This window comes from Penicillium arizonense (assembly GCF_001773325.1).
Source record: "Penicillium arizonense strain CBS 141311 chromosome Unknown PENARI_contig059, whole genome shotgun sequence".
NCBI classification, from domain to species: Eukaryota; Fungi; Ascomycota; class Eurotiomycetes; order Eurotiales; family Aspergillaceae; genus Penicillium; species Penicillium arizonense.
The window spans coordinates 28,978-42,106 of record NW_019173336.1 but is presented as its reverse complement, the minus strand read 5'-3'; the positions used below and the strand labels follow the sequence as shown (position 1 = coordinate 42,106).

Below are 13,129 nucleotides of genomic sequence, written 5' to 3'. Positions count from 1 at the left end.
TCATCACTCTCCCTCAATTCATCACTCTCCCTCAATTCATCACTCTCCCTCAATTCATCACTTACATGCCCCAGTCACTTTCTTGGTACGTTCAGTATCAATAATTCTGCGTAAGCGATCGAAGTTTTCCTATCTCTCTGAACGTCTACTCGACAAAGGCCCACCAATTCATCAAATCTGCTGGGCAGACCAAGACAATACAGCCACTAATACTGCCAACCATATGATTGAACAAATCATCTTGTCCATGAGCTACAAGCCTTTATAGCATGGATTGAACCTTCCATGTCAGTACTATTAGACAAGTTTTGATCAAATGGAATCCATAGTGCCATAGTGATCCAAGTGGGTCAATCATAATACGGAGAAACGGTTCATGACTGAAACATACGTGTTTCGGGTATCGGGGATTTGCCCCTATGACGGGCTTTATCGCGTTGTGGATATTGGTAATCACCGATTATTGCATTGATAGTATCAATAGGGAGCTGGTCTTCTTCCCCGGTATAGACTGGTTGTCTATTGCGTAAGCGACTGATCTTAGACAAGAGCTCACCAATGACATTTCGATGGTATTGCGTCCTAATCTCGTATGCTTCGGATTTACGAGCGATGCGTTTAAGTGCCAATCGTCGGTCCTATAGCACGTGTTGCTTCCGATTTATATCGATCGCCGCTAAGAATAATTTATTCTCTCTAGATATTATTGAGGTCTACCCCACGTCGGAAAGAGCTCTTAAGATAGAAATTTTATCTAATCTGGTGAAATAATAAGATTGACGGCCGATCGAGTATCTAAGGGTTCCTTTTTCACTTATAACACCGAGTTTTCCTCTGCTATAAGCATTGTATATTCTAATATCTATAGGCTTTGGCTAAAGAGCCGCAATTCTATTTCTTCGAAGATATCAAGGTCACTAGAATCCGATTCGTGTAGATAGAGCGAGGACGAGTGATCTTTCTATTCCTTGAATATACCCAAAAACCTTTTATATATATCTTGGGTGTTCGAAATTGCCGCCCGAAGATGAATGTGGACTTTGTAGCTAAGTTTGATATTGTAAGAATATATGCCCTCTACCTCTAATATAATCGCTTTTTGACGGAAAGTAGTTAGCGGCCAATTTTATTTAAGAGTTCGCTAGTGCGCTTATAAGCTTGAATATTCTCTAATAGAGCATACACGCCGCGCTATATAGCTTTAGTAACTTGGGCTGTAGTTACACTAGTACTTATTAAGTTCGGGCATCATGCGTTTAGGTAACTATAGGTAGCGAACTTGTTAAATAAATGTCATAATTAGTCAATATATGTAGACTCACTATAGCAAAGAAGAGTTATTGCTGTTTCTATCCTTAGATATAGTATTTTTGAAGATTATAAATAATAGAGATAGGTATTCTTTATCTTATATTTATATAGCAGCATCTTTAATATCCTTTAGCACGTCTATAGTTAGCAACCAAAGGGGGTGTGGATATAGGTTAAGTTCCTAGGACGTCTAACTAGGTCTCCTACATAATAGGGTCTGGCTAGGCGCACGGTAGGCTCCTAGGAACAAGGTTTCGTTCTAAAGGGCTATAAATATCTCACGACATATATAAGGAGCGGAGGATGTGCGCCATAAGTGACCTACATAGGGTTTTCCAGAATATAGAGGCTCCTTTCGTTTACTTCCTCGCGGGACGTCTTCTAGAGTCAAGGTTGTCCCGGCTTACGCGTGAGGCTTATATATTAAATGTCCTATATATATAGAGGTGGTAAACATTCTGGGTTCCTAGGGACATAGTGATATAGCGAATAAGAAAATAGCTTAAACGATAGCTGTAATTATCAAGCTAGCTTCCGGATATTTTTATTGGCTATTACAGAGCCTACGGCCAGCTACTAGGAGCACTATATCTAGAGCCTTATAAAGAAAATCCGATTGCGTATAGAAGTCTAGTTGCATACGCTTATTGGCAGAGAAGGGGTTCTCTTTCTCCACATTTTAACGATCATCTCAGCTAGACTCTATGCTAGGACATGTTAGGGATCTCTAAGTAGACTGATCCTATACTCCTAGCTCCGGTAGTCCTTCAAATCCTTGTTCGGAAATAGCGGGACCGAGAAGGCAAAGTATTCCTAGGAGCATCGATCGTAGAACAACAATGCTGATTAGGTGGCCAATTATCAAGCTCTATTATGGCGCAATTGATTGCAGACATTTTACTAGGATTAAGTATCACGTTGAAATTCCAGCCCTTTTTTGATAGGACGATGGGTGCCATCTAAAAGTGGAGGGGTACAAGTGATAGAGCTAGTGTTTTGCATTTTATTAACGTAGCTTACTCAGGCTGCTCACCCCAAATTCAGCTCAGACTCAGTGAGCGAATCAGGGCGCTCAGGTGACGATCAGAGCATGCTCAGTGAGCAGGTCAGAGCGCTTATGTAATGCTCAGTGAGCGGATCAAGGCGCTCAGGGGCGTGCTTAGATCTACTCAGTGAGCAAAAAGCGGCAAGGTCTGAGCACTAATACGGAAAGAGAACGCCAAGAAGTGGCAGAGGAAATCAAGTATGTAGGCCACGTTAGTTACGTATACAGTACCTTTTAGAGGATAGCCTTGGGTACTACACCGCAATTTTCTAAATTGTTCAAGATTCTCCATTGATTCCAACCCAATTCTCATTCGAAATGACACCGTAGCAGAAATATAGAATTCTATACTGTACATCCAGATGGACAATGAGTCAAAATACCCCACACCCAAACCGGATCAAACAAAGCATAGTAGGTCACGCCCCATAAAACAATATCATTTTCGAGAACATGTTCAACCAAAGTAGGGAGTCCCCGAGCTCCATAGTCCATTGATTTTCAAAGCCATGGTTGAAGATCGAGCCATATGCTTGAAATCAAGAAGACACTAAACGCCTGCCAAGCCATCAAAAACCGGACACAGGCACCACTGCTTTTCCGACAAACTATTCTTATGGGAAATGAACAAATGACACCATAGCCATTGAAAACCTTGTGATAACAGACTAAAATTACCTTGGGAGTCAGTCTCGCCCGCTGGCTAGGCTCATAATGATATCATTTAACGGCTGCCAAGGTTACCTACAGTAAGGGCTACTGTAGGGTCGCTGCGTGTAGATCGTGGGAGATCGTGGAGATCTTGGTCATTGGTGGGTCGCTGGACCACCAATCCTGCTGCCGGATTTGTTGCATGTACTTTATTTGGTTGGATTGGCCTTGCATACATGTATGTTATGTACCTTGGGGTTGCATATACTGTACATGTGCAGTTCGAATTGGTACCTGTTCTACAGCATACACCTCCCGAAGCCTCAATGTTTTTTCACTTGAGAGGAATGGTTACAGAGTACGACTTGGCTGACAAAAGCAAGGATGTAATAAGACTAAAGCAATGCTATGTTCAACGCCGTGAATGCCTGGTTCCCAAATGCCGAAGTCAGCGCTCTCGCAGTGCTAAGATACTAGCAGGAAAAGGAAATAAAGTCAAAGTCCAAGCTACGCGATCACCTATCGAAGATGGCCTTCATGTCTGCGCAGGCGTCACGGTAAAGCACATCCACGCTGTCCTGGTCCCGCCATGGGTTGGGTGACTTATCCCACGCATGCTTGGCCTTCTCAATAAGCATGGCCCGAACGCGTTTGCCAAGGCCTTCTAAGCGGCGCACGAACGATTGACCCTCCTTCATGAGCATGTCCCATTCACAGATGAACAAGAAGATATCGTGAGGAAGGGCCTCGGCCAGATTTCGATCGGAGGCGCGCACGGGAGATGCATACGGAGAAGCACGATCCTCCAGATTGGGAAGATAAGCCTCGTCAAAGAGGGTGGTAAAGAAGGCAGGGAGAGTCTTGTCCGGCATGGGACTCATCGCCCGGCGATGGTCGCGCGATTCCTGGAAGTCCAGAATCGGGTACCAGCTGAACAATGCCACAATGCGAAGATCGCTGACTTGGTTGATCAGGTTCTGGGTTGATTCCGCTCGGCCCAAGTGTTCCTTGACCTCGGTTGATATCCGGCCACGCAGCCTCAACGGCACCGTAACTGCCAGGTTTCCGCCTGCCGAGAACCCGCTCAACGCCACTCGGCTTACATCCAAGCCCAGCTCAGCGGCATGTGCTGCCAGGTAGAGTAGTCCTTCGACACCGTCGTCCACTGCTGCGGGGAAAGGGTGCTCCGGTGCGCGCCGGTAACTCACGCTTACAACAACCGCTCCGACATTATCCAGGATCACCTTGACCCAGCGAGAATCATCCGTGGCACAGCCGAGCGTGAATCCGCCTCCGTGGAAGTTGACGGCAACCGGGTAGCGATGACCTAACCGGCGTTGCTGGTGGTAGTCGGGTGGGCAGTAGAAATGGAGGACTACTGAGTGGCCATGGGAGTCGGAGGTCACGTTGCGAGTGAAGGACGGTCGGGGCGGACTGGGCGGACCAATATCGTGCAGGAACATTCCGATCCGCATCAGAAACCGCCAGAAGACGGCCTGTACATACAGCCACCATCGGGACTGGGCCATAGTGTGATCTGGCATGCGCTTGGGAACTCCGGAAGATCCGGAAGATGACAAGTTTATAGAACGGGAGGACAAGAAGAATGAAATTGAAGTCAAGTAAAGTACAAGCGAAGTGAAGGCAAGTCAAGTCAAGAATCAGGTGTTGAGATAAAGAAACGTAGTCTGAGGCCGAGACAAAACGTAAGCTCCATACCAAGAAATCAAGTATCAGGAGTGTGATGTCATCCTCTGTTTTCAGGGCAGGGTAGGCCGGGTTTATTTAATTCTTCAGCTCTGCTACTCCTGAATTCCTAATTATATCAATATACTCTTTATCTTCCTGTAACTTTATCCTCTTCACGGACTGGTCTGTTCCTCATTCTTCCGACGGGCTTCCCTGCTTACTATTGATCACCGCTTCCAGGGTTCCGGCCATTCGCCCCCCTCACCAACCATCTCAACCTTGAACCCTTCTCTTCTCATGTCCTAGGCATTGCTCAACATGTCGATCAAACGTGCTCTCTCCAAGGCCATTAAAGGGCATATGGGAGGCGACGATGACACCTCTGGCTCCAACATTCGTACTACCCTGAACCCCAAGATTCGTACCTCTACGTCCCGCTCCGGCTCTCCCACCGCATCCCCTCGTCGCAGCATTCTCGGCAATTTCCTACGCGACAGGAATGATTATGTCTCTTCCTCTGAGGACTTCTCCGATGACTCCTCCAGCGGTGGCTTGAGCAAGAATCAGCAGAAGCGGCTGGTCCGTCAACACCGGCGCAGTGAGCGCAGCCGTCTCAGTGAGGAGACGTTCTCCGAGGCCGATCACCGCCGCAAGGAAGAAGAGATTGCGAAAGCTGCAGCTGAAGAGACTGCTGATATGAAGGCACGCTATGGCGAGCTGCCCTTGATGCAGTCCTCCGTGCGTCCACGAGAACTACGCACTCGGATCGATGAGATCACACCTGCCATGGTGGGGCAGCAGGTCTTCTTCACGGCCCGATTGCATGTGGTGCGTCGGATGAGTGCCAAACTGGTGTTCCTAGTGTTCCGTCAGCAGTTGGGTACTTTCCAGGGTGTTCTGCATGAGCGCCCGGGGATCTCATCCATCGCCATGATCCAGTGGGTCGAGCACCTCCGCGTGGGCTCTTTCATCACAGTCCGGGGTACAGTGCAAAAGCCTGAAGTTCCTGTGCTGGGCTGCTCCATTCATGATGTCGAGCTGGCCATTGACTCTGTTCATCTTCTCGTTCGTCGCGAGGAGCCTGTCCCCTTCAGCGTTTACGAGGCCGAGATTCGGACCACCGAGGAAGATAAGGTTGAGGGTCGTCGCAGCCATATCCCTGACCGGACACGTCTAGCCAATCGAATCCTCGACCTGCGGACAGCAACTTCACAATCTATCTTCCGTGTGCAGTCTGCGACCTGCAACCTGTTCCGTACCGCCCTAGACGAGCGCGAGTTTATCGAAATCCACACTCCCAAGTTGCAAGGTGCTGCCACTGAATCTGGAGCAAGTGTCTTCCAGGTCAACTACTTTGGTCGCCCTGCATTTCTGGCCCAGTCACCCCAATTGGCAAAACAGATGGCTATTGCTGCCGATTTCGGCCGTGTTTACGAGATCGGTGCCGTCTTCCGTGCCGAGAACTCCAACACTCATCGTCATCTGACAGAGTACACTGGATTGGATATCGAAATGTCAATTGAAGAGCACTACCATGAGATGCTTGAGACCCTTGACGCTGTTATCAAGAACATTTTGAAGGGTATCTATTCTAAGTACCGCCGCGAGGTGGAGCTTATCAAGCACCAGTTCCCTTCAGAGGATATCGTGTGGCTGGATGAGACGCCAATTATTCGCTTCACCGACGGTATCAAAATGCTGAATGACTCGGGATGGCGGAGCGAGGAGGGTGAAATGCTGCCTCTGGATGAGGATTTAGCCACTCGTGACGAGATTCGCCTCGGTGAGCTTGTCAAGGAGCAATATGGTACCGATTACTATGTCCTTGACAAGTTCCCCCGCGATGCGCGTCCATTCTATACTATGCCCGATGCCGAAAATGACAAATACACCAACTCATTCGACATGTTCATCCGTGGGCAGGAGATTGTCTCGGGTGGTCAACGTATTCATGATCCTCACATGCTTGAGGAGAACATGCGCCGCGTTGGTATCAACCCAGAGGATATGGAAGAATATCTCGAGGGCTTCCGATGGGGTGCTCCCCCTCACGCAGGTGCCGGTGTTGGTCTCGAGCGAATTGTCATGCTAATCTTGAAACTGGGCAACATTCGTCTTACCTCGCTCTTCCATCGTGATCCCAAGAGCTTGCCAGCGAAACCAGTCGGAGAGAAGCTACGCCACCCTGAATCCTCGACCATTGAACCGCCATGGCAACGCGAGCACAAGGGTCGTGTGGCTTCCGATGTTAGCGAGCTGCAACCGCTGGAGGAGCTGGTTGCTAACTACGGTGATGCCACATCAACTTCTTGGTTCGATGACCGGTTCAAGATCTGGCGTGACATGGCCACTGGTGCGGCCGTCGCCTACGTTCCCAGCTCCAACAACTACGCCGTCATCCCAGGTAACCCAGCCTGTGACCCCAAACAATACACACGCACCATCACACAATTCTTGCAGTGGATGCGCCGTGAGACCAAGTTCAAGCCCGTTTGGATTCTCTGTTCGCCAGAGGTTGAGACCATCCTGGGTGAGCGACTAGGCTGGCGCAGTCTGTCTTGTATTGCTGAAGAGCGTGTTGATCCCTCGCGCAACCAGGCTGCCTCTGACGGCGAGATATCCCGCAAGCTCCGTCGCGCCGAAAACGAGGGCATCAAATTGGTCACGTTCAACCAAGGCGAGATGGTCCCAGATGACATCCGCAAGAAGATTGATGATCGCATCAGCGAATGGCTGTCAAACCGCAAGGGCACACAAGTCCACCTTTCACAGATTCGCCCATGGTGCGACTCCGAGCACCGCTGGTACTTCTACGCCATGGACAAGCAGGGCAACATCTGTGCCTTTGTCGCATTGGCCATGCTGTCCCCTGCCCATGGCATGCAAGTGAAGTACAGTCTGGACTTCCCCGGCGCTCCCAACGGTGTCATTGAATATATCGTCACCCACGCCATCCAGACCGCCGCCAAGAGCGGTGTCAAGGGCCTCACCTTCGGCGCTGGCGCCACTTCCCAACTTATCCCTGGCCACAACATGCACGGCACCAAGGTCAAGATGCTGGAGCACACCTACGAAGCCCTCGCTAAGCAGTTCCACCTCGTGCGCAAAAGTGAATTCCGTGCCAAGCTAGGTGCCACCGAGGATCCGCTGTATATCTCGTACCCTGCCCACGGTCTTGGCTCCAAGGGTATCCGTGCCATTCTGAACTTCTTCGAGGATTAATTCACGACTACAGCCCTCGAAATTATGATTGATGAGAGTTTAACTGGTCTTTATCTCCCAGGATCTAGATGCCAGTGGTCGTGGATATACTGCCATACTGCCATCTATGTCGTTCACATATTGGGACACGTTTAGAATAGACAGAGGAAGAGAACGAAACAGCTGGCTGATCTACGGCGTTCATTCTAGTGTTTCTTGCTTTGATTTTGACTCTTGTTTCTCCATACGCACTGCCCATGTTTATTTTTTATTCCCCTTTTATGTTATGAATCATGTATCCCCCATGTTTGTATGTCTGATTGTTGTTCCGGCGATTCTGGCATTGAGTCTTCTTTGTTAGGCTAGCTAAATTTTGTTCATGAATATTTGCGACTCCCTGCCTTTTGAAACTGGTGTCTCAATTCTCTGTAGGATTCGTGAGTGGTAGGTGAATGTTGATAGTAGTATTTGAACATCACCCTGTTTCTTCCATACCTAGCTTCTTTGGATTGGTTCAAATGCCCTCTAGCTACTCAGTATATCCCTTTCCACATCTCAAGTCCCAGTCACGCTTATATCATACATAAAACATACAAAGCACCCAATAGACAAAAGAAATAAATTAGTAGTACAACCTTCACCCTATCCATCCCCAACTTATTTCCTCTTCATATCCTCAAGAGCACTCTGCCCACGCGCATCCTCAACAACCCTCCCAACCTCCCCACAAACCCACCTCGAAACAACAGCAGCAAGCAAAGCAACAGCAACAATCCACAACGCAGTCGGTACAAGCGACCGCGGGAAAACATTCATCAAAAACGGATCCAAAATCACATCCACCGCCACAGCCGGCACATCCCGCATCAGTGCAGCGTCAGTACTGAAGTAATCAGCCGCGGCGTGGATCCGCAAGAACAGAACTGAGTCTGTTGTCGGCGCCGGATCTAGCGGATCGCTTCCGCCCTTGTTGCTTCCGCGTGGACGGCTGATTGCATGTCTTGGGATGCTATTTGATTGTAGTGCAGTGTCTAGGGTTGCTAGTCTTGCGTTTGTGTAGATGCTTAGGGAGCTCAGTAGGGATTTGTTGGAGATTGTTTGGGGGACGGGGTGGGTTTTTAGGGTGAAGGATGTTGGTTGCTTGGTTTGTTAGTTTATATTTCCCCTGTTTCTGTTTTCTTGTTCCATGGTACATGTATGATGTATTGTAATGTGAGGGTTGGGGGTTGGGGGATGGTTCTTACAGTTGCTAACCAACAAACTCGTACTTCATACCGCTGACCTGGGTTCAAGTTCTCCAGGAAGAACCAAGAGTCCACGCCATCTGGGGCGTCGGTTGTTGGGAATGATGCATTGAGTCGGGTGCGCACTATGGGGTTTTGAGGTGATAGCCGCTCTAGACCGAGGTCGTCGAAGTCCGGCTGCTCTGAGGGGATTGTTGTTTCTGGGGGAGCGAGGAAGATGGCTTTTTCCACATTTGCTTGGGCTACTGCTGTGAAGAGGGGCAGCATTAGGCCCAGGGTGAGAAAATGGATTTGCATGGTGATAGCTCTGCTATGCAGGTTGCAGATCGCAGGTTTGGATGTGATGTGGTTTCCTTGGCTCTTTATCCACTGTTATCCACTGCACATTGCTTTTCTGTGGACTTGTTGTGCTGGGAATCTGTTAGCTGTGTAGGTTTATAGTTTGGGATTATACTGTACTGATATTATCTCTTCGGTGTGTTGTTGCTTATCAGGTGAATGGTGTTGTCCTGGTGTGGGTCCCGCTTGACCGAGTATTTGATGTTGACACCGTATGAGTTGCGACACAGATATTAATTCACAGTAAAAATCAATTGCTCTTCAATTATGCCTGATCAGTGAACTGATCAACTACAGTAAGTCCCTCGATATCCGAGTTCAGTCACGTGGGATCACGAGACTATCGAGGCGGTCAGGCAGCCCAGAGGAGCAGCCGGGCAGGAGCCAATCAGAAGGGCTGACGCGACCCAACGAACGGATCAACAATGAACTTCCCCCCTGTACAGCACAGACGCTCCTCCTCCACAACATTTCTGTTGACCTCTGTTTTCCCTTCGACATCTTCTCGTCCATTCCTCCATTCTTCAGGTATTTCACCCCTCTATCAACCCCCCCCGCCCCCTTCTTTGACTGAACCCCCCCTGAATCAGACCACCGCGTTTGTTGTTTTGGGTTTCCCCTCTCCTGATTTTTTAGCCTAAAAACATCCACGGAATCACAATGCGTGAGATTATCAGTTTGAACGGTATGTCAAGGTCCCTCATCATCTCTGATCATTGTGTATCCCTGTATCTTCGATGGAATGACGCGCTGACATGATTCTTCCCTATAGTCGGCCAGGCCGGTTGCCAGATCGCCAACTCCTGCTGGGAGGTAAATACCCACAACCATTGACCGACAAATTTCGAATATACTGACAGTCATGACTTTCTAGCTGTACTGTCTGGAGCACGGTATCCAGGTATGTTGGAATGCAAATCAAACTCGTGGGGGGGCGCCCAATGTCGACTCGGGCAGCCGTACCCCTATTTTCTTGAGGGGGCACTAACGATGTTGATAGCCCGATGGATTCCTCACTGAGGAGCGCAAGAAGGCTGACCCCGACCACGGCTTCAGCACCTTCTTTTCTGAGACTGGTATGAAAATTGATTTTTTTTTCATGTTCCCCCGCCTGGGAAATCCCGTTCCTAATATCCCCCACCAGGCCAGGGCAAGTACGTTCCCCGTACCATCTACGCCGATCTTGAGCCCAACGTTGTCGATGAGGTTCGCACCGGTACCTACCGTTCGCTCTTCCACCCTGAGCAGATGATCACTGGCAAGGAGGATGCTTCCAACAACTACGCCCGTGGCCACTACACCGTTGGTAAGGAGATGATCGATGAGGTCCTCGACCGTGTTCGTCGTGTTGCCGACTCTTGTGCCGGTCTCCAGGGATTCCTCGTCTTCCACTCCTTCGGTGGTGGTACCGGTTCCGGTTTCGGTGCTCTCCTGATGGAGCGTCTGTCCGTCGACTACGGCAAGAAGTCCAAGTTGGAATTCTGTGTCTACCCCGCCCCTCAGAACGCTACCGCCGTTGTTGAGCCATACAACTCCATCCTGACTACCCACACCACCCTGGAGCACTCCGACTGCTCCTTCATGGTCGACAACGAGGCTATCTACGATATCTGCCGCCGTAATCTCGGCATTGAGCGCCCCAGCTACGAGAACCTGAACCGCCTGATCGCCCAGGTTGTTTCCTCTATCACTGCTTCCCTGCGCTTCGACGGTTCCCTCAACGTCGACCTTAACGAGTTCCAGACCAACTTGGTGCCTTACCCCCGTATCCACTTCCCTCTGGTCGCCTACTCTCCCATCATCTCCGCCGACAAGGCCGCTCACGAGGCTCACTCGGTCACCGAGATCACCTCCAACTGCTTCGAGCCCCACAACCAGATGGTCAAGTGTGACCCCCGTAACGGCAAGTACATGGCCACCTGTCTGCTCTACCGCGGTGATGTCGTCCCCAAGGACGCCCACGCCGCTGTCGCCACCCTCAAGACCAAGCGCACCATCCAGTTCGTCGACTGGTGCCCTACTGGCTTCAAGCTCGGTATCTGCTACCAGCCTCCCCAGCAGGTCCCCAACGGCGACCTCGCCAACCTCAACCGTGCTGTGTAAGTTTTTATCCTGGCATTGTTCAAAATTGATACTGACCCATATATAGCTGCATGCTGTCCAACACCACCGCTATCGCCGAGGCTTGGTCCGCTCTCGACCACAAGTTCGACCTCATGTACTCCAAGCGTGCCTTCGTTCACTGGTACGTTGGTGAGGGTATGGAGGAGGGTGAGTTCTCCGAGGCCCGTGAGGATCTCGCTGCTCTTGAGCGTGACTACGAGGAGGTTGCCTCCGACTCCCTCGAGGGTGACGAGGAGCTTGAGCCCGAGTACTAGATTAGGGATGTTGTGTGACCGGCTTTGTGGCTCTTGGCTATTTGGCTTGTGCGCGTTGGTTTGGGGATCAATGCCGAGTCTCTAAGTTTGGTTTCTTCCCGCGTCTATCGGGCTTTTTGCAAATAGATGGGAACATAAGTTTTGCTGCCGATGATTTTCTGGCTTTGTTGTTCGATATATCTTTAATATCCCTGAAGCAGCGATGAAATTTCCCCCGTTCCATCCTCGTAGCGGGATTTTGCGATTGTACTTACTTTGGTATCCTCGTCGTTCTTTGAATGTAACCTTCGTATGAATCTTTATGTTTGTCAATAGTCATGGCTTCAGCCAGTGGATTGGTCTGATACTCGGTACTCTTGTACTTCTGTGCCTAGCTTCCAAGCTTAATCGGTTGTTCTCAAAGAGTTGAGTTGTAGCTTCATGTGTTTGCCCTGGATCATACGGAGTGCCACAGTCGAGGATATCAGCACAACCCATGTCTATGTCATCCAGTCTTATATCTGAAGCTAACCCCTAAGTATAGAGACGTTTTGGTATTGTAGTGAATGCATCTGGGATGTTTGATTCGTATGGTTGATATTCCTTTAGTCCCTCGAAATTTGAGGCTAGAGATGCCAGAAAGTTACCACAGGGATAATTTTGGTCCGCTGGATGTATTGCAGGATGGTTTTGGCGTTAATTATTTCCTTGTTGTCTTTGAATGTCGAGCTGTCAGCATCTCCGGCGTTGATATATATTTGTACCATTTTACCAAGTTCCTCTAACTATACCATTGTGGTTACTTTTTTTTCCCCTGCAGCATCGATGCATTTTGCTCAAGTTCATCGATTCGTTCGGGTCAGGAAATATTTAATGATCTCACGTAGTGTTGTCATTCCTCTGATGCTGAGGGTTTTGTAAAAGGTTGGTCCAAGTATATAGATGCGCGTCATGCATCTAACAGATCAGGACAACCACCACTTGGCAGAATGACTCGTAGTAACATATAAAAGTAGTAAATGCGGACAAGATAGCTTGAACAAGACAAATCTCAAATATAATCCCTAAATACTATGGGAGGGTCTACCCTGGAATGGACGCTAAAAGCAACTGACCGCCTTTGGGACCCCAGGAACCCTCCTTACGACATCGACTCCAGCCACTCTCTCCCCTTCCTCCTGACGTCTATTTACTCCTTGGAGCTTGGGATTTATCTATATTCCCTGCCCTTATTCTCCCAGAACTCGCGCTTAGTCCATGCCCATCACATCTACCAAGCTAACGGTACCCCG

The 13,129-nt window shown here is 49.2% G+C and overlaps 4 protein-coding genes across 4 annotated transcripts; 2 read left to right on the top strand and 2 right to left on the bottom strand.

Annotated features, from left to right (window-relative positions):
• Positions 1–3,522: 3,522 nt before the first annotated feature.
• On the bottom strand, positions 3,523–4,536 carry PENARI_c059G03080 (alpha/beta hydrolase; the record flags this gene model as incomplete). The annotated part of the gene is made up of 1 exon (XM_022637526.1): positions 3,523–4,536. The coding sequence occupies one exon, from the start codon at positions 4,534–4,536 to the stop codon at positions 3,523–3,525; it is 1,014 nt and encodes a 337-aa protein (XP_022482610.1).
• Positions 4,537–5,014: 478 nt separating this feature from the next.
• Positions 5,015–7,918, top strand: erdS (aspartyl-tRNA synthetase, cytoplasmic; the record flags this gene model as incomplete). Its single annotated transcript, XM_022637533.1, has 1 exon — positions 5,015–7,918. The coding sequence occupies one exon, from the start codon at positions 5,015–5,017 to the stop codon at positions 7,916–7,918; it is 2,904 nt and encodes a 967-aa protein (XP_022482616.1).
• A 636-nt stretch (positions 7,919–8,554) lies between these two features.
• PENARI_c059G11250 (uncharacterized protein) lies at positions 8,555–9,438 on the bottom strand (the record flags this gene model as incomplete). The annotated part of the gene is made up of 2 exons (XM_022637534.1): positions 8,555–9,037; positions 9,166–9,438. The coding sequence occupies 2 exons, from the start codon at positions 9,436–9,438 to the stop codon at positions 8,555–8,557; spliced, it is 756 nt and encodes a 251-aa protein (XP_022482621.1).
• A 702-nt stretch (positions 9,439–10,140) lies between these two features.
• On the top strand, positions 10,141–11,858 carry PENARI_c059G03976 (tubulin alpha chain; the record flags this gene model as incomplete). The annotated part of the gene is made up of 6 exons (XM_022637527.1): positions 10,141–10,165; positions 10,253–10,293; positions 10,355–10,381; positions 10,481–10,556; positions 10,625–11,579; positions 11,630–11,858. 6 exons carry the CDS (start codon positions 10,141–10,143, stop codon positions 11,856–11,858), a joined length of 1,353 nt encoding a protein of 450 aa, XP_022482615.1.
• Positions 11,859–13,129: the final 1,271 nt, after the last annotated feature.